This window comes from Diceros bicornis, unplaced genomic scaffold, assembly GCF_020826845.1.
Source record: "Diceros bicornis minor isolate mBicDic1 unplaced genomic scaffold, mDicBic1.mat.cur scaffold_408_ctg1, whole genome shotgun sequence".
NCBI classification, from domain to species: Eukaryota; Metazoa; Chordata; class Mammalia; order Perissodactyla; family Rhinocerotidae; genus Diceros; species Diceros bicornis.
Window position 1 is genome coordinate 157,162 of NW_026691277.1, and position 27,301 is coordinate 184,462.

Consider the following 27,301-nt stretch of genomic DNA (forward strand, 5'->3'; position numbering starts at 1 on the left):
AGCAGCACTTGAGTGTCAACACTCAGGTGAAGACACGAAAGCTGGCCAGTAGCCCCAGATCCTCCCAGGACCTTCCCAGCCAGCACCCTGCCCCCTCTCTGAGAGGTAACGCTGTCTGACTTGTATGATGAGCATTTCCTTGATTCCCTTTATAGTTTCATGACCTTAGCTTGCACCTCTAAGATTATTGTTTAGTTTTGCCTGATTTTTGGAATTTATATAAACAAAACCATATAGGAGGTATTGTTAAACATGTATACACATGTGTGCACATACACACACACACGTATATATACCTTTCAGCCTTTGTTCTGGCTATCCACTTCCCCCCACCACTGCTTTCTTTTTTGATACAGAGAGGAAAGTTCAGGTCTTTCTCTTCTTTCCTTCTTGCTTCTAGATTTCCAAATTTGGCCTCTTTCACATTTGACTTTTTATTGCATGCTCAGGAGGAAAATTGATTTTTTTTTATACTGCCTCTCTGCTGATTTGATGTGTGACACTAGGCAGTCAGCACTGAAGCTTATTTGCCAATAGCACCTCTTATCATCTTAAGCTATTGGCCAGCGTCACTGAGACAGGCCATAGGTCTTACATTAAAGAATTAGTTCCGCCACCTATCTCTTCTTGGCTCTACCAAGGCTTTTCATAGGGCATATATATAGAGAGTAGCTTATGGTGTCCTTTGGACCACCCATAAATTGGCTAGAGGCTAGAAAGGTGGAGATACAGTTGTTTTAATGTAATAGCTTTTGGTTCCTTGACTGTAGAGTAATTTATCCTGGAGGCAAGACAAGTGGCAGGTCCCTGCTCCACCTCCGGTTTCACTGGAAATCATAATGCACAGGCTGCGGCCTCTGACTGGAGCACGCTCACCACTTCTCTCCTGAATGCATACACTAACACACCAATGGGCCTACCTGCATTTCAAGGGCTAGCTTAAGTTTCAAGCTTTCTGGACACCCCAGGCAGAAGAAGTCCTTACTCTCAAGCATCAGTACAGTCATGTGCCACATAACAACGTTTGGTCAATGATTGACGGCATACATGACGGTAGTCCCATAAGATTAGTACCATAGAGCCTAGGTGTGTAGTAGGCTAGACCATCTAGGTTTGTGTGAGTACAGTCTGTGATGTTCACACAATGACGAAATCGCGTAATGATGCCTTTCCCAGAACACAGCCCCGTCATTAAGGACAGATGACTGTACAACACCTACCACTGGGCCTTAGAACAGGCTTTTGAACAGGTCTGCCTCCCCTTCTGTCTTGGGTATTATGACCACCAAGGGGCAAGGCCGTGTCTTCATTTTTTGTATATCTAGCACTCAGCGTGGTCCCTGGCCCACAGGAGGTGCTCAATTAGTATTTATTAGGAGAATGCATTTTTATTAACAAATTTGTTAAGAGATGGCTGCCCCTGCTCTTTCTGCCACCTGCTGCTCTTAGTCACTCCTCTTTGGAGCTGTGTGGAAAGCGTCTGAGCAGTGGGCGGCCCTGGTTTTACAGCTGAATGGAGGAACGATAAAAACAGCTAGATGACTTAAACCTGAATCTGTCACTACTCCTTCCCGTTTTATCTCATTGTAGAGCTCATCAGTGACCCTTTTCTGTAGTGGCTGTTGTAGTTTAAAATGTGCATGTCTTTCGAGGTCCTGTCATCTCCTGATTACCTGTGTGTGGTCCTGGGGGACCTGTGTTCCCCCTTACCTCTGCCACAGGAGAAACCGGGAGACGTCTTAGGTTAGACGTACAACAGTATCGAGAGGGACCTCTGTGGCTGTGGTAGCGACGGGTGCCTGAGAGCCAGTCCCTGCAGGAACTTTACCGCTGTGTCGTGGGTGGTAGCTTTCAAAGGTATTTCAAATACCAGTGAGGGTAAGGACCCATGATTGTGATACCAAAAAAGAAATCCCTAATTTTTCTCTCTCAAACTGATAGGTATATATTTTTATGTCACTTTGCTCCTGAATGTTTTCATCATTCCAATATCTTCAAATATGTGTTAGCCCATACAGAGAACTACTGACTTTATCCCTGGTGTGGACTGGAAAATATTAGAACCAGTGTTTGGATAAGGTACCATTTTATTTCATAGGATTTCAAATTACATTTTGCATCGGATTTTATTGTAATGCAATAATAACTTACTCCCCCTTGTGTTGCCTTTATTAAAAGAAATGAATGAAAACATAAATTCAGAAGCTTTTCTCATTCTATTGAATAATAGTACAAAATGACAAAATTAATGCTGCAGAGAGGTGTAACAATTTTTTTCTGTAACATACAGGTAACTTTACTGCTAACAGTATTTGGTGAAGATGACCAGTCTCAGGATGTCACACCATTGCATCAAGATATTAATGATTATAACCGGAGATTCTCAGGGCAGCCCAGATCTGTAAGTAATGTTAAAGCAGGTGCAAAGTTAGAGTATAATGATACTTCTCTTTTGTAAAGTGAGATTTAACGAACAAATGTTCTTCGACTATGAAAAATCTCTTGGTTATGCATGTCAGGTCAAGTTTTTACCTTCATCATTGTTGTCATTCATTGAATCACAGCTTTCCCAAAGACTACAGTTTTCTCTCTTAAAAAAAAAAAAAGACATTACGTAAGTCTTTATGAAATACCAGCAAAACAGCAATAGGAAAAACTGGAAGGAAATGTAAAATTATCGACTCCTATGTGATTCTAAAATAGGGTTTGTCTTATGAGAAAACTTACAACTGAGAACTTCTGGAGAGTTTTACAATTGTGATTTACTCTGTTTTGTTTACCCCAGCCACCTGTTTGAAATGTTCCCTTAAGTAACACTAGGTTTTGGAGGTTTTTTTCTACGTCATCTTAGCTATTCAAAAGCATTCTATTTTTAAAGAACATATTAATTCTACAGTTGACCTCCCCCCAAAAAAGGCATTTGATAAATTAAAAACTGTCACATTTTCCTGACTCATTCCAGTTTTCTGAAAATCTAACAAAGAATTCTAGCACTGTGTGTATGACTGACTATGTACTTCAAAAACCAGAATTTACTAAGTGCAAATTTATGGGGAAAGCCCCGACTTTGGGTGTCCAGCTGCTTAGCTGACGTCTCTACTTGGGTATTCCATAGGCATCTCAAACTTAACATGCATAATATTGAGCTGATTCTCTCCTTAACTCAGGTACGTCTCTTCTCAGCCTTACTCAGCTCAGCTTTAGTTTCCTCCTCTCCCTCATCTGATCTATAAATAAGTTGTATCATTTCTTTTCTCTTTTTTGTGGATTCTGTCATTTTTACCTCATAAAAACGTCCTGCGCCAGTAGCCATCATGCCAGTCCAAGCCACCACCAACTCTTGCTTGGGACAGCTGCAGTGGCCTCTTCACTTGGACGTTTTTCTCTGCACAGCACCCCGAGTAATATTTTGAAAACATAAGTCAGACCATGAGGCTCTTGTGTTTTAAAACTTCCACGTTGGAATAATGTTCCAACTCCTTACTTGTGGCTTACAAGGCCCCGCGTGACCCGGCGCCTCCCTCACTCCCTCACGCCTTGGGCCACTCTCCCCTCAGCCAGTGCACTTCAGCTACACGGGCCTCCTTTCAGCTCTCAGAATGCAATCCCAGTCTGTCCACCTTAACGCCTTCACACAAGCCATTTCCTCTGCTTGGAGTGCTTGTCCCTCTGCTCTTCTCATGGCTGACTTCTCATCCTCTAGGTCATTCTTAAACAGACCTTCCTCAGAAGGGCTTTCCCTGATCAACTGAGGTATTCTCTAGTATTGCCCTCTGTACCTTTCCTTCATGGCTTTTGTCACAAACAGTACTCAAGTCTCCTTCATTAGTTTTCTCTCAGTAGAGTAGAAGCTTCCTGAGGGCAAGGACTGGGTTTATTTACTCACTACTATAGTCTCATAGCCAAATTTAGTGCCTGGGATACAGTAGGCCCTTAATGTTTGTTGAATGAATTCATGAGTTATCCTTAAGATAAAAACTGATACTACTACTCCCAGGCAAAAACACAGGCTATTAAAATGCTCAGTGTTAACCCCCTGTGTGCTCTTGTGCTTGCTTGCACGTACTGCTTGTTCTGGGATGTCCTGTACATCAAGGGGCATACAGTTGCAACTGTTGTGGATAATAATGGGTAACTCTTTTAGATGTTTAAGCAACAAGAAAAACAATCCAGTCACTGTTGTCCTCCATAGTTATTTGGGAGCCTCTTCTGCTATTTTCCTCCAGCAATTTTTTTACGTATCTTCTAATGACATCTATAGGATGATTCTTTGAAAATTAACATGTTTCAAATTCAAGAACTACCACTGAACTTAAAAAAATCATTTTAAGATATTCATTCATATTTTTGTGTGAAGCATACCATTGCTCAATTACTATTTATTGCAGGTGTCAGATAGATATTTAATGGGTAAGAAAGCTGGTACGTGTTGAAATTACAATATAATGAAGACATTTAGCTCTTACTTTGCTATTCTACCTCATTCAAAGTTGAAGTAAGATTATGATTAATATACAAACATTCTTAATAACCCATTTCATATTTCTTGTCTAATTATTACAGATTTTATATAAATGATACCATATGACAAGTGAACAAAATAGCTCTGATAAAGGACAGAAAAGCATTCAAAAAACATACTGGCTGGTCATTAGAATATTTAAAGCAGTTTACCAGAGACCTTGTGAAAGCTGTATAGCTGTTTTGCTTTAAATATTAGTTTCTTCTATAAAGAATAGAAAACATAGGAAGTGATTCTAAAAAACCCATTTTTGTTCTTTTGTGACCAATTTTCCAAAGAGTTACAAGATTTTCTTTATCTGGTGGAGTTTTAAAACTGTTTTCTCATCACTTGCTCAATTCTTCCCATTTTTGTCTCCAACTCCCTCTCAACTTATTTGGCACTTGTTAAATAAAATATAGACATAGAATTGGATTTATGATATTTATACATATGGTTAAAAATAGCTGAACTGTGGGCAGTGGAATGACCACAGGAAGTGATTTACTTCCTCTGGTCAGTTTCCCTTGCATCTACCAACCCCTGAGAAATGAGATAATGAAAGAAGTCATGTTGAGGAGTCACCGTAGTTCGTTACTACACAGGACCTTAGCTCCTGTTGTCAACAGCTACAGAACAAATGAGCAGTGTACAGACAGAGAACAAACTGACTTGCTCAAGGTCATACAGATAGATATTGGTACTCTCTCTTTTTTTTTAACAGCTTTGTTTAGATGTAATTTACATGCCATAAAGTGCACCTGTTTAAAGTGTACAATTCAATGGTTTTTAGTAAATTTACAGAGTAGATATAATCTAATTATCACCATAATCTTAATTTTAGAATATTATCATCATCCCCAAAGCTTTAGCAGTTCCTTCGCCTTCTCCCCTCTACCTTACCCTCTCCCTAGTTCATTGCAACCACTAATCTACATTTTCTATCTCTATAGATTTGGCTATTCTGGATATTTCATCATTTCATTTAAATGGGATATTATAATATATGGCCTTTTGTCTCTGGCTTATTTCACTTAGCATAATGTTTTCAGAGTTCATCCATGTTGCAGCATATCTCAGTACTTTATTGCTTTTTATGGCCAAATAATATATCACATTTTGTTTATCCATTTATCAGTTGATGGACATTTGAATTATTTCCATTTTTTGGCTATTATGAATAATGCTGCCATTAACATTCTTTTACCAGTTTTTGTGTGGACACAGTTTTTATTCCTCTTGGGTATAAGCCTCATTGTGGAATTGCTGGATATTATGATAACTTTATGTATAATATTTTGAGGAACTGCCAAACTGTTTCTTGTTTCCAAAGGGGCCATACATTCCCACCAACAGTGTATGAGGGTTCCAATTTCTCCACATCCTTCAATTGTTAAAATTTTATGTAATTTGTTACATTTCAGCTGTGAAAATTAGGCTCATTTATGTAAAAACCTAGTGATTGATGTGTTTCTCTACATATTCAGAAACAATCATTTGCAGCAAAGTAGGGCCTGGCATTCCAAAAATCTTTGTGGCAATTAGTAATTCGCTTAAACTCAAACTAAACAGAATAAACATCCTAAGAAGGAATCAGTTTCATTGCTATTCTTAGACTATCAAAGCCATCAAAATTGATGTATTTAATATATACTACTTATATGTTGTCTGGCAGTTTATAAAAGTCTTTTATATACACTGTCTCTTTTAGTTCTTAATAGTGCTCATGGCACATGAATACTCAATTAGTCGTTGACTTATCTCTAGTAGGTTAAACAACTTTCCCTAAGGTCACTTGGCTAATAAGTGATTGACTTTGAATTCAAACCCATGTCTGTCTGATTTAAAGCTGAGACTTGAGCTCAAGCCTCAGACTCTAATCCTACACACTAGGTCCTTCATTTGGTTTATTTTACTAACTCAGATTAGAGAGAACTTGAGTTCTGCATTACTATAGCCTATATTTTAGGTTTGTTGACATTTTAGTTGCTTTTAAGTTATCTGCAATGACCTATTTTATAAGAACCTAGTAATCAAAGAACTGTTTTTAAATAACATGCATAACTAGAAAATATGGCGTTCAGTCAGTATGTGAAACTCCTTAATTCACGTTAACTGAATTTGTCTGCACGTTGTAAGAAAATTATATTATTTTGAAGTCTGACACATTAGATGCCAAATCACAATATTTGTTCTTCCCTTACCAGATTATGGAGAGAATTCTGGATCTACCCACTTTACTGAGGCATGCATTCAGGGAAATGTTTTCAGTTGGGGGCCTGTTCTGGATGTTCCGTATCAGGATAATACTTTGTTTAATGGGAGCTTTTTTCTATCTTATATCACCTCTAGATTTTGTACCTGAGGCCTTGTTTGGGATTCTAGGCTTCCTAGATGATTTCTTTGTCATCTTTTTGTTGCTTATCTACATCTCTATTATGTACCGAGAAGTGATTACACAGAGACTGAACAGATGAAAAAAAAATGAGTTTACTAAAGTATTTGAGCTAATGTGTGAAATCAGACAAAAGGACCCATGGCAGTGTAAAGCATCTGAACATTATCTTACAAGCTTAAAACCACTGTATTACAACAAACATTTGATTATCATTTGGCAAATGCCTAGCAGTATATGACTGGAATTTTTACATGTTGCAGATTCTAATATTAAGGTTAGAATTATAATAATTTACAACTGTATCTTGACTCTGTGTTTTCTATAAGGTCTCTGGAAAAAATATGGAATTATATAAAAAGGGATGCTTTTAGATCTTTTTCTTTTCCCCAAAATTACTCAGATTAATTGGATGTATAGTAAGATATTGTTAAAAGTACAGTTTATCCAATTTGTCCTTCTCAGTGAGTACGTATATGATAATATATTGCTATAAAACTCATCTAAATATTTTTGTTACAATAAAATATTGTATAATATTGGGGAAAAGTCATTGTATTTTTTAGTACTAGCTAAGTTTTGTGCATTTGGAGCTGTTCTGCTTTTCCATTCTGATGTAATTCTCTATTATCAGCTGAAAGTGAAAGAAGGAACTTGAACTGTATAATTTGATTTCATATCTGGTTTACAGAACACTTCTTAATTAATAGAAGAATTAACAAGATGTAAGACATTTATCTCCAGTCAGCACACTTGATGGTCTCAGTTATGACATTTAAACAAGAGTTTGGTCCTTTTATAGGAATAGTATATAAAAGTAACTTATAAAGGGTAATTTTTTCGGGACTCCTGGGTAATACTGCAAACACATAGTAGTTTGATGCATTTCTGAGGAAAGTGGATCTTCATGGCTGTGAGCATCAAAGACCTTAGGAGGATACTAAGAACACTATTTAAATTTGACAAGAGAAATGACTGGTGAGCTATAGCAACAGAATGGATAAATGCGGTTAGTTTTCTCTTGTCAGAAAACTTTTGTAATATTGTCCCTAGATGGCAGCATATTGCCCAGATACATCCGTCTCATGCAGAATGAGCAAATGCTGTCTGTGATTCAGTAAGAAAGTTATCTTGGTTTTTTGATGGCTACAGCATAAGTATCTAATGCTCTCTACTGCAGTTTTCTGTTTGAGAAGAATTAAAACCGCAAGTATTACGAAATCCTAACTCCCTCAGTGGCACTGCTCGTTAGTGAACTGGACAGCAGGGTGGTCGTTGATGCCCAAGGCTAGCGTTCGCTCTGTCACCTGTAATCACTCATGGTCGCACTGTCCATTCATGTATTAGTGATCTTCACTATGAACAGATAGGGAGAAAAAGAGCAAGTCTGTCATATGCTCCCAAATTAATCAGATTAGCCATCAACTAACGAGATGCTGAATGAAATATCAATAGTGTTTTCTAATTTGGGCCTAGGACAAAGCTGTTGCTTGTCATAGAGAAAAACTATAATGCTTAAATATAGCACATTAGAATTAAAGCAATTTCTCACATAATTTTCATTTTATCCTTAAGACAATTATGTGAAGAAGGCAGGGCATCGCCTTCCCTTTCATAAAAGAAATCCCTATGTTATAGATGAAAGTTTTTTGGCCTAAAGCCACGCACAAATAAGTAACTGAACTGGAATTAGAGTCTTCCTAGGACTCCTGCATGGGTTCAGAGATGTGAAGGCTGTTATGAAGAGGGGAAGCAGGAAAGAAACTGGGATCCTTTAGAAGTCTTTTGGAACACGTTGGAGTAGGATAGCTTGGGTGCTCCTAAAAGGAAAGGTCTAGAAAGATGACATATCAAGACTTCATGAATCCTAATTCTACACTTCCAAATCAAACGTCTAATAGGTTGGCATACTTCATAGAAAAACATGTCAGCTGCAGCCACCAACCTGAGAAGCTAGTGAGTAGGAGTTTGTTACACCACATTTACCAGACTAGAAACGCATTTCCTACCAATGACAAATTTGGTGTGGGGCTATAGCAGTGTCGTTTTTGAAAGGATTTAATTTTCTGTGCATGTGTTTGCTTCATGTGTTCTGTTCTATTTCTAGTTACAATAATTTTATTGTAATATTTGGAATTTCTTAGACTTTCCTGGTAGAGGTGTATTGTACCAAATTTTGTAACGTAGAAAAACGCTGTGTGATCTGAAATCTTATTAAATTGCAAAGGGAACATGCTAACAGAATTACACCTTCCTGCTTATTATGTTATCTTTATTGATCACCGATAACAAATGTAGACGGGATCTGAGAGAATATTTAAAGTAGAGTCTATCAGTGTTTTAAACATCATAGAAATCTTTCTATGATTCAGTTAAATTATATAAATCAAAGCAACAATTTGGATTTTTGTAAACTGCAATATTGTAACTTTCACAAAAGCAGATGGTCCAACCCCAGGAGCAGATGGTCACTTGGGCAGCTCTGTGGGGAACAGGACGGAGGAAACGACTGTTGTAACTGCCCACTAGAACAGTGGTTTCAGCTACTACAGGTCTCAGCGCTAGAGAGCAACAAGGGAGGAAAGGACTGTGTGGTCCCTATAGCTGTGCAGGTACCTTCCTCACAGAGCTGTTGCCGAGGATGGACGGTTTGGTGTGGTTCAAACCTCGTGATTTAAGAGTTTGTCAAGCAGTTATTCTTTTGAATAAAAGCAACATATCTAAAATGAAAAAGTAGGTGTTATTTCCCTGTTTCTTGCTATTGTTTGCTTTAAAACTCAGAACTCCTGAAATAGCATTCCGTATAATTGTTACAATGGCTTTCATTTTCACTAATGGACATCCAATATCTCATCACATTTCTAATTAATTTTTCTTAGATATTTTTAAATTTAAAAAGTAGAAATGTTTTTGCTTTTGAGGAAAATTATTTAATCTGGGAAGTCTGTATTAATTCTGGACAGTAGGGTGGGATTGGGGTTAGAGATTAGGTCTGTTCCCTGATTCCCCACCCATTTCTTCTGAGTGTATATTTGGTAACTGAAATTGTGTATTTGATAACTGGAATGTTCTTTTCTGAGTCTGTGCCCTTATGTTTGCATCAATATTCTCCCCCTTCTCCCCCCTGCTCTTTGAAACACTAAATGTACCCCAGGCTCTTCTGGTTTGCTAAACAGCAACGCATAAACCTGGGACTGGGTCGGAATAGGAAAGGGCACTCAAGGTTGGAAGGCCCTAAGAGTTCAGTCTCCCAGGACCAGGCCAGTGGGCTTTAAGGGCTGCTGACAGGAGGCGATGCTATCACAGAGATAAAGACAACCACTGAGCTTTTGTTCTGTCAGAGCCAGACCATCTTGATGGCATCAACATTTGTTTTAAGCACTGAGTCCTTGACTGCAAGCAAATTTGTGGTGTTATCAGTCACTGTCTCCTTCATCCACCTGCATCCTCTGCCTTGTCCCATGTCCCAGAAGGGTGCATAAGAGAAGTAAACACCCCGTTAGGAAACACTGAGCGTGTCTGGACACCGTCCTTCTTCTCTCTCAGGCTAGTGGTATAGGCTGTGGGCCATTTGAGGGGAATGTAATGGGTGACGTAGGAGAGGACTAAGGGCTCAAGATGTTTAAAACTGATACCTAACAGTTTAGATCTTAATTTGTTTAAAAACACAAATTAAAAAAAAAAAACTATTTAAAAATACCTGATATTCAGGTCAAAACACTAACCCTTCTAATCAGTCTTAGAGAAAACCTCTAATTTATATCTACATGAAAATTATCTTTGTTTCACTAATCTTAGAATATTAGAGCTGTCAGGGTCTTTAGAAATTGACTAGTTTTTGTGTTTTATCTGTGAAAATCAGATCAAAGCTATGGATAGCTCCCCAGAAAAATGCATATATACACCTATATGTATAATTTGGATTCATTTTCAGGGGCTGCAAAGACCTGACCATTCATGGATTCCAAATTAAGAATTCTTCACTTAGTCCCACAGCCATACTCTACACATAAAGATAATGAGGCCCAGAGAGAATGAATGCTAAGGTATTTTTTAATAAAAATTGTTTACAGGAAAAGAAAGCATAGTAAGATAGAAATTAAAATCTAAACTGTTAGATATCAGTGAGGTTAAACATCATTTTTAGCCCTTACCTCCCTCCTACATCAAAATAATTGGCTTATTTTTTTTCAGTTTATCAAATGAGAACAAAGTTTATCCTTCTGGAATAATTGTGACAAAACGTACCCTTTTAATGTCAATGGTTAAATTTTCTTTTTTCCTTAAAAGTGTTCTATTGGTAAATAAATTAGTTCTTGGCCTCTTAAGACTTTGAAAAACATCAAACTTCTGATTAATCTTCTTCAGTTTATCCCTATTTATTCTCTTTCCCTTAAATGGTCATACAAAGCTAAAGCATATATTCATTTTTGATATTTATTGAAGGGGTCAAATGAGCATATATCTCATTCTCTTAAAAAAGGGCAATTTTGCATATCTTGTGTGACCCTTGTTTCCTTAATAGGCTGTTTTATTAAAGTAGAACAAACACCAAACATTTTATAAATCATAAGGGTCAGATGATGGGCTGGCCCAGTGTCTTGGCGGTTACGTGCGCACGCTCTGCTGCTGGCGGCCCGGGTTCGGATCCCGGGCGCGCACCGAGGCAGCGCTTGTCCGGCCATGCTGAGGCTGCGTCCCACATACAGCAACTAGAAGGATGTGCAGCTATGACATACAACTACCTACTGGGGCTTTGGGGGAAAAAATAAATAAATAAAATTATAAAAAAAAAATAAGCGTCAGATGATGAATTATAAAGTGAACACAGTGTTTAACCAACATCAGTCAAATGACACAACATTACCACCATCCCATAACCCCTCCTTTATTGCCTCTCTCTTCAAAAGCAACCTCTTCTGGCTTTGGTTTTACCTACATTTTTTTACTCTACAAAAAAATAGAATCATATAGTATATTTTCTTTTGTGTCTGACTTCTTCAACATTATGTTGTGGGTCCATATTGTTGTGGGTCGTAGCTTCTTTATTTTGATTACTGTATAGTATTCCATTGTATGACTGTACCACAATTTATTCATTTGTGGTGGTTTCCATCAACATTTTTAAAAGGCAGACAGACATCTTTGAAAGTAAAGATGCTTCCTCGTGGTCACCCCTTGACAAGTAAAGAACAATTATTCCAGCTTTAGGAAATGTTAAGAAGAAATGGGCAAAGGAAAAAGAAGAAAAACAGACAATGGGTGTAAGTTAGTTTAGAGGAAGTAAAAATTATCTTTCTATTAATCAAATAAGTTAACTGGCAGACCACACAGTGAAAATTTAGTTTGGGGGATGTTTTACAAATAAAAATTCAACATTCAGTTTAATATATATTTTTTAATTGTATGCAATTCACTTTACCAATAAATTTACCATTTTGAAGTAAGGAAACATTAAGATTATATTCAACAAATAATAAAAATGTATATTTCATTTCAAAATTATGGATAGCTAGAAGAGAGAAAGCAGAAGAAAGGGGAGTGAAGAAGTGAACTTGGCTGAGGGAAATCCAACCAGATAACTAAATGGATTGGTCTCATTCTAAGTTAGCGATCACAGTCCTCAACAGGGCCCTGTGCACTGGCTGGTGATCTTCGCATGCTTCTCTAGTAGCTTCATTCCCAAGCTCTGAGAACTAGTTTATACTTTCTCTCTCGTCTGACATTCCCCAGTCCTACAACCCCACAGTAGATGACCCAGCTTCTTAAATCCTCCCCCGGTTCCAAGTCCTCTTTTTGTTGGAGATGTAGCTCCCCCCACTCCCTGCTTTTTTTTTGGTGAGGAAGATTAGCCCTGAACTAACATCTGTTGCCAATCCTCCTCTTTTTGCTGAGGAAGGTTGGCCCTGGGCTAACATCCGTGCCCATCTTCCTCTACTTTATATGTGGGATGCCACCAGAGCATGGCTTGATAAGTGGTGTGAAGGTCTGTGCCCAGGATCCGAACCCATGAATCCCACGCTGCTGAAGCAGAGTGCACAAACTTAACGGCTGTGCCACCAGGCCAGCCCCAACTCCCTTCTTTTTTAAAGGCCATCTACATCTCAGTAAAAGGCACCACCATCCATCCATCTAAATACTCAAGCTCAAGTCACCCTTGATATCTTGATGGCTCTCTTTCCCATTCTCATATCCATCTATCAGCAAGCCCTGGTGTTTCTACCTCCCACATATATATCTGCTGCCACCACCTTAGTCCAAGCTACCAACATCTCCTGTGTGCCTGCAACAGCTTCTTAATTGGTCTGCTCATTTGCACGGTTGCCCCTCTAAGATAATATAATAGCCAGAATCACCTTTTACGAATGTTTATTATTAGATCATGTTGCTGCCCTGCCTAAAATGGTCAGTGGCTTCCCGCTGCACTTAAAACCCAAACCAACAACTTCCCTCCTTCACCCTCACTTCATGCCCTTCTGCCCCTGGCTCATTGGGCTCTACCACCACAGCCTCCATTCAGTTCCTAGAAAATATCACATCTTTACTGCCTGTGCCAGGAATGCTCTCCCCAGCCTCCCCACCTTCATTCTTCACATTACTAGTTTTTCCTTCTTTGGTTCTCAGGTTAAATGTTCCCTCCTCAGACAGACTGTCTAACTGCCTGAGCTGAAGCAGGTTGTGACCCTCTCCTCCACCCTGTATTCACCCTTACAGCACGCTAATGTATTCTTGGCATCTTAACACAATGTTATTTTATTTATATTTTTGTTGTCTGTCTTCCCATCACTAGAATATAAGCTCTATGAAGAAAGATAGGGACTATTTTAGTCCTGGCATGACGCCTGCCACTATAATAGGTGGTCAATAAATAAAGGTTAATAAAAAAACGAAAGGAAAAAAAGGAAGGGAGAGGAGATGAGGAAAAGTCACTTCTTACTCCTTCACTGTTACCTCCCAGGTATAAGCCGCCATCATCTTGTCACTGACTAATTGCCCCTAGGAACTCCAGGGTGGGTTTGGAAGCATTTAACTGTTTAAGAGATGCAATCACCAGCACTCTGAACCAGACTGAGCCCCACAACAGCAGGCCTATGACCTTTGCCTCATTTTTAATGCTAAGATCTCCTCTCCAGCAGGAGCTTAGGCCTTATTACCATAACCTGCAGTGTATGTGGAAGCACCTTTTCCAACTGAGCCTGCGCAAGCGAATGCCCACCTCTCCCTTTTGAATATTCATTTCCCATCCGACATAAAAGGCCCCGGCTTCCCTTTGTTAGGGGACAGCCACGACTTTGGAAATGATTCCGCGTGGCCTCCTATTTGCTGCAAAGAAGTCCTACTTTGTGTGACAACTACTTTTGGTTGAGAGTCTGACTGTAATTCGCCAGGAGGCCAACCCACTTTTGGTTCGGTAACAATCTCTCACCTACGTTACCACAGAAGCCTTCCTACCAGTCTCCCTGCCTCTAAGCTGCCCTCCTATCTATACTCAACAGCAGTGATCATTTTAAAAGACTGTCTCACTTCTCTGCTTAAGAGCCTGCTCTCCATTTCACTTAGTACAAGTCAAAATCCTTACGCTAGCCTACAAGGCCCTACGTGACCTTGTCCCGTTTCCTCTGACCTTATCTCATATTTGTCCCCTCGAGCTCACTCTGCTCCAGCCACACTGCCTCTTTGCTGTTCTTTGAACAGGCCAGGGACACTGAGCCTCAGGAGTTCTGCCTCAGCCATTCCCTCTGCCTGCAAGGTTCTCCCCCAGATATCCTCAGAACTAACTCACCAACTCCAAATCTTTGCTCAGTAGTCACTTTCTCTATTAGGCCTAGCCTGTTGTTAAATCACAAAATTCAACTGAGTAAATTAAAGATCAAATTGGCTTTCTTCATGATTCCCGAATCAGGCAGCATCCCATCTAGCAAATAGAAAGGAGCTCCAGGAGCTGTACAAACTGGCAGGCTTTTACATGCAGGGGGAGGAAAGAGGAAGTTTCTAATAGAGTGGATTGTTTCAGGCAAGGTCACCTTCCTCTGGGGGAAGGGCTGGGGTCTAACGTGCAGATGACCTCACTAATTCCATATTCACTGGTTAAAGGTCACATTCCTGAGAGGCTGAAACTGCATGAAGTCTTGGTTGGCTGTCATGGAGGCAATGGTTCCACTGGGCCTGTTCTTTACACTGTCCGTTGTATTTAAAATTGCAACCCCCTCACCCCATGTGGCACTTTTCACCTTATAACATGTGGTCACACAGGTTCTCGGTCTGCCTCCTCCAACCCTCATTTGAATATTAGCTCCATGAGGGCAGAAATCTTTGTCTTGCTCACTAATGTATTACTGTGCATAGAACACAGCAAGTGTTCAGTCAATATCTGTTCAATCAATTGACAAAGAAAGGATTTCAGTGAACTCTTAAGTGAAAATATGCTTTTTCAGTTCACCAACAGTATCACCTTCTGATATCTATTGCACAGCAAGCCAGAGGAAACTGCCGCCTGTCTCAATGCCTGGAAATGCTAATGAACTATTACTTGAGTATTCTGGTACAGGGATAAGGCTCTGAAACCATTTTAGACACATGGCTTCTAGGACTGGTTGATTTAACCATTTTCTGGATACTTAATTTATGTCAGACACTGCGAGCTGGCGGGGTTACAATGCTAAGTAAGACACAGTCCTTATCCTCAGCAGGATCTCAGTTCTGATGAGGAAGACAGACAAGTACACAGACATTACAATATGGTCCATAATTGTAGACAGAGGTAAGTGCAAGTTTTCATTGGAACAAGAGAGGTGCCTAAGTTGGGGAGCCTAGGAAGTGAGGGTAAGGAAAGCATTTTAGAAAAGATAACACTTAGGCCACATCTTAAGGGTGGAAAGGTCTGGGAAAGGCATTTCAGGCCAAGGGAAATAGCCTATTTAAGGAAGCCAGGAGAAATTCTGCCCTCTGTGTAAAATATAAAGCTGGAAAAAAGTTCAAGACAAGTGGAGGGAGATGACAGTGAATAAGCAGAGGTACCTGATCCTAAAGGGCTTTATGGCTCACCATAAGAAGTTTGGATTTTATCCAGTAGAGAGGGTAGCTTCTGAAGGATGTGAGCAAGGGAGGGTCCGTTTCTGTGGAGCATAGATTGGAGAGAAGCAAACCAGGAGACAGTTACAGGCTGCTGCAAGAGTAAGAGACCATGAGAGCCTGATCAAGAACAGTGACAGGAGAGATGAAAAGGGATGAATTTAAGTATTTATTCTATAAAATCAAGCTGGTCATCAAAAGGATGTGGAGGGTGTGAAAGAAATCTAACATGACTCCAAGGTTTCGGTTAAGCAACTGAATAGTAATTCACAGGTGATAATACCGAAGGCAGAACAGATTTACATAAGAAATACAAGATTTAGGAAATCAAGGCATTTGGAGTTCAAGCAGCAGGGTGTTTAGGGTGAGAAGTGGGCAGAGGATGGAACCCTGGGGAAACATCAACATTTAACGGGGTGGGAGGATTGTGGGGAGAGGCAGAAAACGCGTTAAGAGGCCACTTTCCAGGTCTCCAGGCTCTGCTCTACACAGAGGAGAGGGGCGCGCAACCCGGAGACAAAGCCTCCCTCCGATGTGAACATCGCTGCCGCAGTTCGCGATCTCGAGCACAGCACCGGGAGATCACCAGGCAACCAGCGGACTTCGGGAGCCTCAGCCCGGCAGCTGCTGCCCGCGGCCCACTGAGGGTCCCCGGAAGATTCGGTTTGGGGCGGGTGTGTGTGGCTTCTTTCATTGCTAAAACTCTGCACCCGGGCTCCTCGCAGAGCCCTGGGATACCTGAAGAGACAGGTAATGGGACGAAGGTTAGGTCTGGGAAAGGAGCCCACAAAGTTTTACAAATCATACACCATCTGTGGCGGCCCTTTTTAAATGGGCGCGATTACCCAACGATGTCAGCTTTACACTTGCGTTCTTTTAGGCAAGCAGACCATACTGTTCTCCACCCTAAACCGCCCCAGATAAATTAACCCAAGGAAACACCACGGGCGAGGAGGCCGCGCACGGGCTCACACTACTCACTACTCCCCTCCCCTCCGCTCGCCTCCTTTCCCAGGCAGTTCCTTTCTTCTTTCCGGAAGCTCGGGGGCCCCGCCCACTTCCGCAACGCCGAGCCCGCCGCAAGACACGCCGGGCCTCAGCCAATGGCCTGCTTCCCAGGAAACGTTACCTCTGACCTCAGGGCTAATCAGAGACAGTAGGACGAACTCCTCGCGAGAGGTGAGCTTGAAGCAGCCTCCGCCATCTTGGAGATGGGAGATGGGCGATGGCTGTGGTCCTTCTGCTAATGCAAACAACAAAACGGGCACGTTAGTTCCTCCTACGTGAGGCTATCGTCACTGTGACTGTTGACCAGGGCTACAGAAGAAGCGTAGGTGTCAAAGCCGAGCGCGGCGACACTGCTAGCTGCTTCCCTGCCTGCTGGGGCGGCAGAAGTGAAGGGACTGAGTACCGGAAGGATGGTGCAGTCCTGTTCCGCCTACGGCTGCAAGAACCGCTATGATAAGGACAAGCCGGTTTCTTTCCACAAGTAAGGACCCTGCGCGCCTCGCGGGGCCGCCGCAGCTGGGGCCGGGGGCGCGCGGCCGGTTAGACTCGGGGGCGGAGCCAGGCGCGTGTCCGCGCGAGACCTCGTGAGGGGCGGGGGCGGAGGCGGGGGCGGGGGCGCGGCGCGGCGCGCCCGGCGCTGCTCGGCTCTCCCGGAGCGCTGAGCGGGTCGCCGCGGTCGGAGCCCGCGCTCGGTGCCGGGGTGCGCGTTCTCGGCGCGCGTCGCCGCTGCGACCGTTTCTCGCGCTCGAGGATTGGGCCCGGGCGCCAGGGCCGCTCGCTGTCTCGGGTGGGCGGGTTCGGGGCCGCGGGCGGTGTCTGGAGGCCTCGCGGGTCGTGGGGTCTCCGGGCCGGGAGGCGTCTGAATTTCCCCACCGGCTCCGAGAGAAGCCAGGTGGTAACTCTTCAGAAGGAAGTTTAAAGCAGAAACAAAGACCTTTAACAAGACGAAGTCACACTTTTTCGCCTTTGCTGTGGATGGGAGGCAGTATCACAGTAATTAAGAATTGATTTGGGGCCAGGATTTCAGGGTGGATGTTTTTGACCCAGTTTCTAGGAACCGACCAAGGGCCTCCAAGTTTTAGAAAAAGCTTCTGGTGCTGTCGCGATGGATAGTTCTGTTTCCAGCACGCAATGATGATGAATGGACCGTAATGATAGGGACCATATTAAAGGTCAGTGTGAGCTGTTACGGCCGCACAGAGGAAGCCCTTAGAGAAGAACCTGCCCCACAGCGTTCAAGGCTGTGCTATCCAGAAGGTACTGCAGCTCGAGTCCTGGAGGGGAAAAGGTTCTCTTGAAAAGAAAACCGCCAAATGCAAATGACTTAATGATAGTCATATGTCTGCAAAATGTGACACGATGGCGTTTTCATTCAGCCAATTCAGTATTTACAAATTGTATTTACATTAAATTATTTTTGCAAGAATTCTCGACTATAAATGGATGATAGCTAAGAAATTAGGACTAGTGGTAAAATACGTGAATTATTCATAGCTAAATAATTACAAAAGCAAAATTTTAAATACTCCTTCAGTTTTTTTGGTGGGTGCTGTTTTTGTTGAACAGGATGTGGGTGCATTTTTATGTTTCGTATAATAGGAGAGGGACCTTACAGAAATGAGTGTCTGGAGCATGGAGAGATCTTGAGAGTGGGGGTGGAAGACTTAACACTTAACAGGATTCAGTTCGGTGTATCTCAATATTACCTCTTGATTTATTGGAATTTCTGCAAGTTGATGAATTGACCTCCAGCACCGTCCAAGTGTAGGAACAGGTCAGGAGGTGGGGACACGACTGTGTGCTTTCAACTCCCCACCTCCCCATTTCTAATGATCTGGCAGAGGGGCTCTAAAAATACGGAAAACGCTTCATTGGCGCTAGAAACCTTCATTCACACATCAGAAATACTGAGTTCCTGCTGGCTCTTAAATGATTGAATGGAAAGAAGGGCTAAGCTGCATCTCATCCCTTATCTAAAAGAACAGTTTTTTGAGAGTAGATGGGAAAGGTCTTGACAGAACCTCTCAAATGTCCTGAACATTTGTGCTCCTTGAGTCAGGAGGCCCTGGGTGCGAATGTTACCAGTGATTGCTTCCCCAGCCTGTACTTCCAGAGGCCGTTTCCAGTGGGGGTCTTCTGGGAGCACTTCTTTTCCCTCTCTGCAGTGGCGGTAGGAAGAGCTATGCCGGTCAGGGAAAAGGGAGTGTCCTAAAGGTGGCTTAGATCTTCATGACAGTCGCAGAGTCAGGTGCTGGCATACCTTACCTGGAAGAGAAACTGGAACGTAGCATCGGAACAGCCTTTGGCTTCTTTCCAGTCCCCCAGCTCACTGAATCCTTGACCTGGAAAAGTAAAATCACAATAAATTTAAACTCTTCCCACCTCCCTTTCTCTGGGCCTAACAGACATATTCCTGTAGATGACGAGGTAAATCAAGATAAATAATTTTCTTTGTTTCCTTATCATTATGATTTGATTATAACTTGATTAATTCATATTTGTCAGACTGATTCTAAGAACTAGACACTTCTTTCTTGTGGTATGTAGAAATAAATGCAATTTAGTTTATGGTACACAGAAGTCACTGGTAAAAAAAAAAAGTTAATACAGAGTCACCCTATAGTGTGTATTTTACTTGAAACTTTGTGTCTTCAATATCAAAAGTTAAACATTAATAAATGAGATAACTAGATAGCAGAGCTACACAGTTTACCTGGGTGTATTTTTGTGTGTGTGTGTCTGAGGAAGATCAGCCCTGAGCTAACATCTGCCAATCCTCCTCTTTTTGCTGAGGAAGACTGGCCCTGGGCTAACAGCTGTGCCCATCTTCCTCCACTTTATATGGGACGCCGCCACAGCATGGCCTGACAAGCGGTGCGTCGGTGTGCACCCAGGATCCGAACCCCAGGCCGCTGCAGAGGAGCACGAGCACTTAATCGCTACGCCACCAGGCCGGCCCCACCCCTTTGTATTTAGATGTGTGTGGAATACCTGTATCTGTTAGTGAAAGTCAGTTTCTGTAACAGAAAGGAAAAGCAATAATACTAGGTATAGGCCCTCTACCCGCAGCCTCCCATCACCTACTTTTCCTGCTGCATTCGTCTTTTTTTTTTCTTTCTTTTTTGTGAGGAGGATCAGCCCTGAGCTAACATCCATGCCAATCCTCCTCTTTTTGCTGAGGAAGACTGGCCCTGGACTGACATCCATGCCCATCTTCCTCCACTTTATATGGGACGCCACCACAGCATGGCCTGACAAGTGGTGCATGGGTGCGCACCTGGGATCCCAACCCAGGCTGCTGCAGCTGAGCACGCGCACTTAACCACTTTGCCACTGGGCCAGCCCCCCACTGCGTGCATCTGTTCACATGGCTAACTTTTAATATGTGTATTTTTACATTATGTAAATTCTTAATCAGCCTGTCTTGTTTAGATTGTATACATCATTATATGTGGCATTCTTGTAACTATTGTGTGATCAGTAAGATTCCTATAAGGAAAACTGCTTTTTAAAAAAGCAAAAATACCATACCAAGAGGGGTGACATATTCCACATTAGTAGGCAGTCACTTTATTTATAGGGTCATGAAAACAAGTACATTTTTTTTTTTTTAATTTTTTGTCTATTGCAGTAACATTGGTTTATAACATTGTAAAAATTTCAGGTGTACATCATTATACTTCTATTTCTGCATAGATTACATCATGTTCTCCACCAAATTACTAATTACAACCCATCACCACACACATGTACCGAATTATCCCTTTCACCCTCCTCCCTCCCCCCTTCTCCTCTGGTAACCACCAATCCAATCTCTGTCCCTATGTGTTTGTTTATTGTTGTTATTATCTACTACTTAATGAAGGAAATCATACGGTATTTGACCTTCTCCCTCTGACTTATTTCACTTTGCATTATACCCTCAATGTCCATCCATGTTGTCACAAATGGCTGGATTTCATCGTTTCTTATGGCTGAGTAGTATTCCATTGTGTATATATACCACATCTTCTTTATCCATTCGTCCCTTGATGGGCACTTAGGTTGCTTCCAAGTCTTGGCTATTGTGAATAACGCTGCAGTGAACACAGGGGTGCATGTACCTTTACAAATTGGTGTTTTCAAGTTGTTTGGATAAATACCCAACAGTGGAATAGCTGGATCATATGGTAGTTCTATCCTTGATTTTTTGAGGAATCTCCATACTGTTTTCCATAGTGGCTGCACCAGTTTGCACTCCCACCAGCAGTGTATGAGAGTTCCCTTCTCTCCACATTCTCCCCTTCACATGTTGTTTCCTGTCTTGGAAAACAAGTACATTTTTAATGAACTAAGGTGAATAAAGGTGCAACTAAAAACTCAACAAAAGGGGCTGGCCTGGTGGCGCAGCGGTTAAGTGGATGGGTTAAGCGTGCGTGCTCCACTGCAGTGTCCTGGGGTTCGCAGGTTCGGATCCTGGGCACGCACCAACGCACCGCTTGTCAAGCCATGTTGTGGCGGCGTCCCATATAAAGTAGAGGAAGATGGGCACAGATGTTAGCCCAGGGCCAATCTTCCTCAGCAAAAAGAGGAGGATTGGAATCGAATGTTAGCTCAGGGCTAATCTTCCTCACCAAAATAAATAAATAAATAAAGAGAAAGAATTAAAAAAAAAACTCACCAAAAAAAAAGAGAGATAGTGGAGCTAGCATTTTAATCTAACACTCCCTAGTGTGTTAACACCGATGGAAGATAGTTCTTTCCTAAGCAGGAAGATTTGGCTGTCTTTTTTTTTTAATAAGGTTAGAGAACTGAATAATGTCTTCTTCGTAGGTTTCCTCTTACTCGACCCAGTCTTTGTAAGAAATGGGAGGCAGCTGTCAGAAGAAAAAACTTTAAACCCACCAAGTATAGCAGTATTTGTTCAGAACACTTTACTCCAGACTGCTTTAAGAGGGAGTGCAACAACAAGTTACTGAAAGAGAATGCTGTACCCACAATATTTCTTTGTACTGAACCACATGACAAGGTAATATGTGCTTTAAAATATTGGTTTGTTTTCTATTTATAAAATTAATGTGTTCATTGTGGAAAATTTGATGTTAAGAAAATAAATGTTACCTGGAACCCATCACTTGTAAATAATCACCGTCAGCAGTAATACAGTTTTAAAAAATACCAAATGCAGTTTATTAAATATCCTCACACTAAGAAACTCAGTCTACATTTGTGACTTACTTTAAGATCCCTCTATACGCCTACTTGCATGTTGATAAGTTTTGGTTTTTCTTTATCAATGACAGTTCAGTTTCGAAGTATTTTTCCCCTCAGTTTTAAGTGTTTAGTACTTAATTAAATCTTATTAATTATTCTTTCTCTTTCTTGCATCCCATTCCTACTTCAGGTAGGAAAGTAAAATTAAAACTTAAATGATTTTCTCATTTTGGAATGCTTTTATACCAAAGATTCACAAAAAAGTCTAGTATTCTTAAATTCCACAGATGAATTCTTTAAACTGTTATCTGCAGTTACTGCATTCACGCGTACTCTGCATTATTGTTTTAGAAGGAAGATCTTCTGGAGCCGCAAGAGCAGCCTCCCCCGCCCCCTTTGACGCCCCCCATTTCCCAGGTCGACGCTGCCATTGGATTACTGATGCCACCTCTTCAAACCCCTGATAACCTCTCAGTTTTCTGTGACCACAACTATACTGTGGAGGATACGATGCACCAGAGAAAAAGGATTCATCAGCTAGAACAACAAGTGGAAAAACTCAGAAAGAAGCTCAAGACTGCACAGCAGCGATGCCGAAGGCAAGAACGACAGCTTGAAAAATTAAAGGAGGTTGTACACTTCCAGAAAGAGAAAGACGACGCATCAGAAAGAGGTTATGTGATTCTACCAAATGACTACTTTGAAATAGTTGAAGTACCAGCGTAAAAAAAAGGAAATTTGTATTGGTTTTTAATGGGGCAATACCACATACCCTCTTCTAGCCTATAAAGGAGTTTCATTTGAAAAAATAACACTTGATTACTTGTATAAAAACAGTTCAGAATATTTTTTTAAAAAAATAAATTAGATATATACTGTAAAATTGTAAAATTTTTGTTTGTAATTTCAGGGTTTTTACATTTTAACAAAATATTTTAAAAGTTCTAAACTAACCTCAGAGCTCCACTGTAAGTTGGTTTCAAGATTGGGGATTTTTGGTTTTTAATTTGAGTATTTGTAGAAATAATGTAAAAATAAAAAGTAAGGAGAATGAGAACAGAACATTAAGGTTGATTTAAGTTTAAAGTTTAAAATTTAAAATTAATGCAGTTTATTGAGAGAACTTAGTTATATTTTAAATCAGAAGTATGGGTCAGATCATGGACATAACTTCTCAGTATATATATATTCTTATTCACACATTCTTATTTGTAAAGTGAGAAGATTCATTTGTCTTTCTTAATCACTTGGCAAAAATAAATTGGCAAGTCAATACTTTAAAAAAAAGATTGGTTGTCTTCAAAGCAGAAAATGAAGAGTCATTCCATACCTAATGAGTATGGTTAAATAACTTTATAAAGAATGGATTTTTTTAAAGTGGGCCCCTCTTTTTTCCCCTCACTGTCTAGCATTATAAAATTAGCAGTGTATCTCCAGTGGAAGAAACATTCTTTGAAAAACAAAATAGGTATTATTATCAATGAAGTAATAAAAATGGGGGCTGATCTCTGGTGTGCCTTTTTCTCCCAGTACCGTGAGCTAGGGGCATCCGCTCCCCAGTGTAGTTCTGTCTGCATCCAGATCCCTAAGAAATGTGCTGTGTTAGTAGAGTTTGAGTTGCACCATAATATAGTGATCTTGCGCTTAACTGATTGATTTTGGTTAAGCCTTCACGTAAAAAATTTCTTCACTTTTAACACAAGTTAGAAATTATATCCCATTTACTTAAATGAATGATTTATATTCAAAAGCGACCTAATATGTAGTGTTTATTTTACTGAATGTTGAATTTAAACACTGAGGTTTCTGTTCAAACTGTGAGTTGTGTTCTGACTGTGAGAAATTTTACATATATTTGAAATGAAAATATGTTCTGACTAAACAAATACTGCCGTAGAAATTATCTACTTAGATTTAGAGTAACTGTTCCAAGTATAATTATTTTATATTTCAAAGTACACTGAGATAGTTGAAGAGTAACAGACCTTTTAAGGCAGTATTAAAGATATGAAACAATGGCATTCGAAAGTGTCTTTTGTAGACCTGGTGTTTGGTATAATTCACTGCGATGCTGCCAGAGGATAGTAGTTTGATTCGTGGAGATTTGGTTTTTTATGAGCCAGTATTTCAAAAATAGAAAATAATGATTAGAAGATTACTTGAAGTTACATAGTCTGATAACATTTAGAACTAACTATAATGACTATTTTTCCAAGTATATATCTTCAATCCAAATTGTCATCTACATAAAAGAAAATCTATGTGTGTCCAGAACCAAGAATCCACCATTGAATTGTAAAAGTAGTAATCTTAATTACTTAGCATCTTAGCATTATGATTTAACCTGCAGCTGCTTTCTTTTCATAACAGACATAATCTCTCATTGGAGAGAACTGAGTGAGCGGCATGAACACCAACTGTCTGCATTTAAATAGTTTATTATAGCTTAACATAGGGAGTTTGAGTACAGGTGCTTATTTCTGAATTTGTGATGTAACATTTGTTGAATGTTTTTAAAATTCATTTTATCTATTGTTTATGACATTGCCAAGAAAAAGAGAACATTTAGGCTAAAATAGGTCCTGTTCAAGCATAGCGAAACTCAGTCTGAAACAAACAGGGACAAAGTTTCAATCTGGAACAAATGAGGAGAAGACACATATGAGTTGCAGCATATTCTGAAAGATGACATTTATTTTAAGCACACATGGTAACAACCTAAAATTTCCTTCTATGCGTGACATAACCTGGCAATAATGATGAGAAGAAATAGCTGTTTCTTAATAGAACTGCTAGGAAAAGTATAGAATCATAGAATTTTAGAATTAGAAGGGACTTAGAAATCATCCACCACTAACCTAACCTCCAGACCCTGCAAAATCCCCTTGAAGCTATCCCTGACAAGTGGTCATCTGTTCTCTGTTTGCTGTTTACGTTTAAGCAATTATTCTGCTTAGGTTATTTAAAATGGATTTTTGGATGAGAATACAATTAGTTGCCACTCTTTTTATACTTGTTTATATTGCAAATATAAACTTCACTTTGAATTGCTTCATAGTTTGAAATATCAAATTCCAAATTAAAGAAGTTTTAAAATTTTGAAAAGTAAATGTTTACTAATTGTATACTTTTTATGTGTACTAAAAATAATTCTGTCATTGCAGTAAAGAAATGGTGGTGGTGAAAATTATTAGCCAAACTTTTTACTTGGAAATCCAAGTACATGAGTTTTTTTCTTTTAACTATAATTTGTGTAATCCCTTGCTTAAAAGTATAACAATGATGAAGGCAAATGAAAGGTTCACTTGATATGGATGTTTTTAGGTTAAATTAATATTCTCTCATCATCTTAGTTATTTAAAAAATTATAGACACATACCTATGGCTTTTGTACCCAACACCTATGGCTTTTATAAAGTCAGTAGTAAGCAACATAATATATTTAAAAGTTCATATGATCTATAAAAAGAAAACTCATTTTTTCTATACAATTTTTTATTTTTTAATTTTTTTCTGAGGAAGATCAGCCCTGAGCTAACATCCATGCTAATCCTCCTCTTTTTGCTGAGGAAGACCGGCTCTGAGCTAACATCTATTGCCAATCCTCCTCCTTTTTTTTTCCCCCAAAGCCCCAGTAGATAGTTGTATGTCATAGTTGCACATCCTTCTAGTTGCTGTATGTGGGACGTGGCCTCAGCATGGCTGGAGAAGCGGTGCGTCGGTGCGCGCCTGGGATCCGAACCCGGGCTGCCAGTAGCGGAGCGCGTGCACTTAACCGCTAAGCCACGGGGCCAGCCCAAGAAAACTCATTTGTGTTCCAGTTTAAAAGATAGCTGGCCATGCATAGCGTTTAAAGGAAAAAGAATCAGAACTGATTTGCTTGCTTGGTCATTACTCTTCCTGATTTTGGGGACCGTGTGAGTTGGATGACCAGTGAGTGAAGAGCATTGCTCTTGGCTGATGTAACTGTAACACCAGTAACTGGTGTTTCTGGGCATTATGGTTTTAAATATTTGTGTATTAAAATACAATCCTTGATGTTAAAAATATCAAAGAGCAAACAGTGATTTACAAACAAGCAAAAAAGAAATTATAATTATTATACTTAAAATAACAGAAAAGTTTGCTCAAAGTAATATTCTCTTAGAATTCCATGTCTTGGTATCTTTTTTACCTTGGATGTGGTTTTATTGTGAATTTTTTTCCTGAATGATTTAACTCTAAAAATTTGAGAATTTTTATTCATTCTTTTTTAAATTCATAGTATTTTGGGTTTTGAGGTTATCAAAATTTCATTTTTTAAGTATCCTAAGAGATAGATATGAATAACCTTTTATTGTTTTAAACTGTTTTTCGTGAGATAAACTGTTAACAATATTAACAATAAATAGACAAATGACTTCTGGAATGGCTACATGAGGAGCTCCAACCTGCCCCCCACCATAACTACCATAACTGAAAAAGTTTTTTTAAATAATCATTTAAAGTCTCTGCATATGGGGCTGGCCCGGTGGCGCAAGCGGTTAAGTGCGCGCGTTTCGCTGTGGTGGCCCAGGGTTCGCTGGTTCGGATCCCGGGCGCGCACCGACGCACTGCTTGGCAAGCCATGCTGTGGCGGTGTCCCATATAAAGTGGAGGAAGATGGGCACAGATGTTAGCCCAGGGCCGTCTTCCTCAGCGAAAAAAAAGAGGAGGATTGGTGGATGTTAGCACAGGGCTGATCTCCTCACACACAAAAAAAATAAATAAAAAAATAAAATCTCTGCATATTGTCCTAAGGGCATACAGCAAATGAGGAAACATTTAGGAAAATCAAATCTCTGTAAGAATATTAAGAGTCGGTGGCATTTATGCCACAACATATTCTCTCCTTAACCTCTCTATCCCCCTACACACACAGCTCTGCTACAGAAGCTCCACTCTGAGTGGGTATGGCCAAAAAGACAATGCTCTCTCCTCCCAACCCGCAATTAAGGACTAGGGTATCTCCCAGGGACTGGCAGGTTGCCACTGTTTCTTATGCCCCTCTAGCTTTGTGATGCAAAGGCTAAACTCCAGGTGAGTTCAGCCATGAGGTCAGGACTCCATTCCTCCACTCAGCTCCAACTCATAGGGTGGAGGCTCTACCCTAG

General features: G+C 40.4%; 2 protein-coding genes and 1 long non-coding RNA gene across 4 annotated transcripts in view; 2 read left to right on the forward strand and 1 right to left on the reverse strand.

The window, feature by feature from the left end:
- Nucleotides 1–7,201, forward strand: part of LOC131402969 (E3 ubiquitin-protein ligase RNF170) — a 29,795-nt gene extending 22,594 nt beyond the window's left edge. For both annotated transcript variants that reach the window (XM_058537417.1, XM_058537418.1), the window contains 2 exons: nucleotides 2,291–2,401; nucleotides 6,709–7,201. In XM_058537417.1, the coding sequence (XP_058393400.1) occupies nucleotides 2,291–2,401; nucleotides 6,709–6,978 (381 nt within the window). In that variant the 3' untranslated portion in view covers nucleotides 6,979–7,201. The remainder of the gene's footprint in view (nucleotides 1–2,290; nucleotides 2,402–6,708) is intronic.
- A 5,073-nt stretch (nucleotides 7,202–12,274) lies between these two features.
- Nucleotides 12,275–17,164, reverse strand: LOC131402972 (uncharacterized). The gene is made up of 2 exons (XR_009219100.1): nucleotides 17,098–17,164; nucleotides 12,275–16,706 (listed from the first exon to the last, which is right to left on the reverse strand). It is a non-coding gene; the product is annotated as an uncharacterized LOC131402972 (long non-coding RNA).
- A 201-nt stretch (nucleotides 17,165–17,365) lies between these two features.
- Nucleotides 17,366–25,359, forward strand: LOC131402970 (THAP domain-containing protein 1). Its single transcript, XM_058537419.1, has 3 exons — nucleotides 17,366–17,457; nucleotides 21,789–21,984; nucleotides 22,521–25,359. Exons 1-3 carry the CDS (start codon nucleotides 17,387–17,389, stop codon nucleotides 22,893–22,895), a joined length of 642 nt encoding a protein of 213 aa, XP_058393402.1. The 5' UTR covers nucleotides 17,366–17,386; the 3' UTR covers nucleotides 22,896–25,359.
- The last annotated feature ends 1,942 nt before the right edge of the window (nucleotides 25,360–27,301 follow it).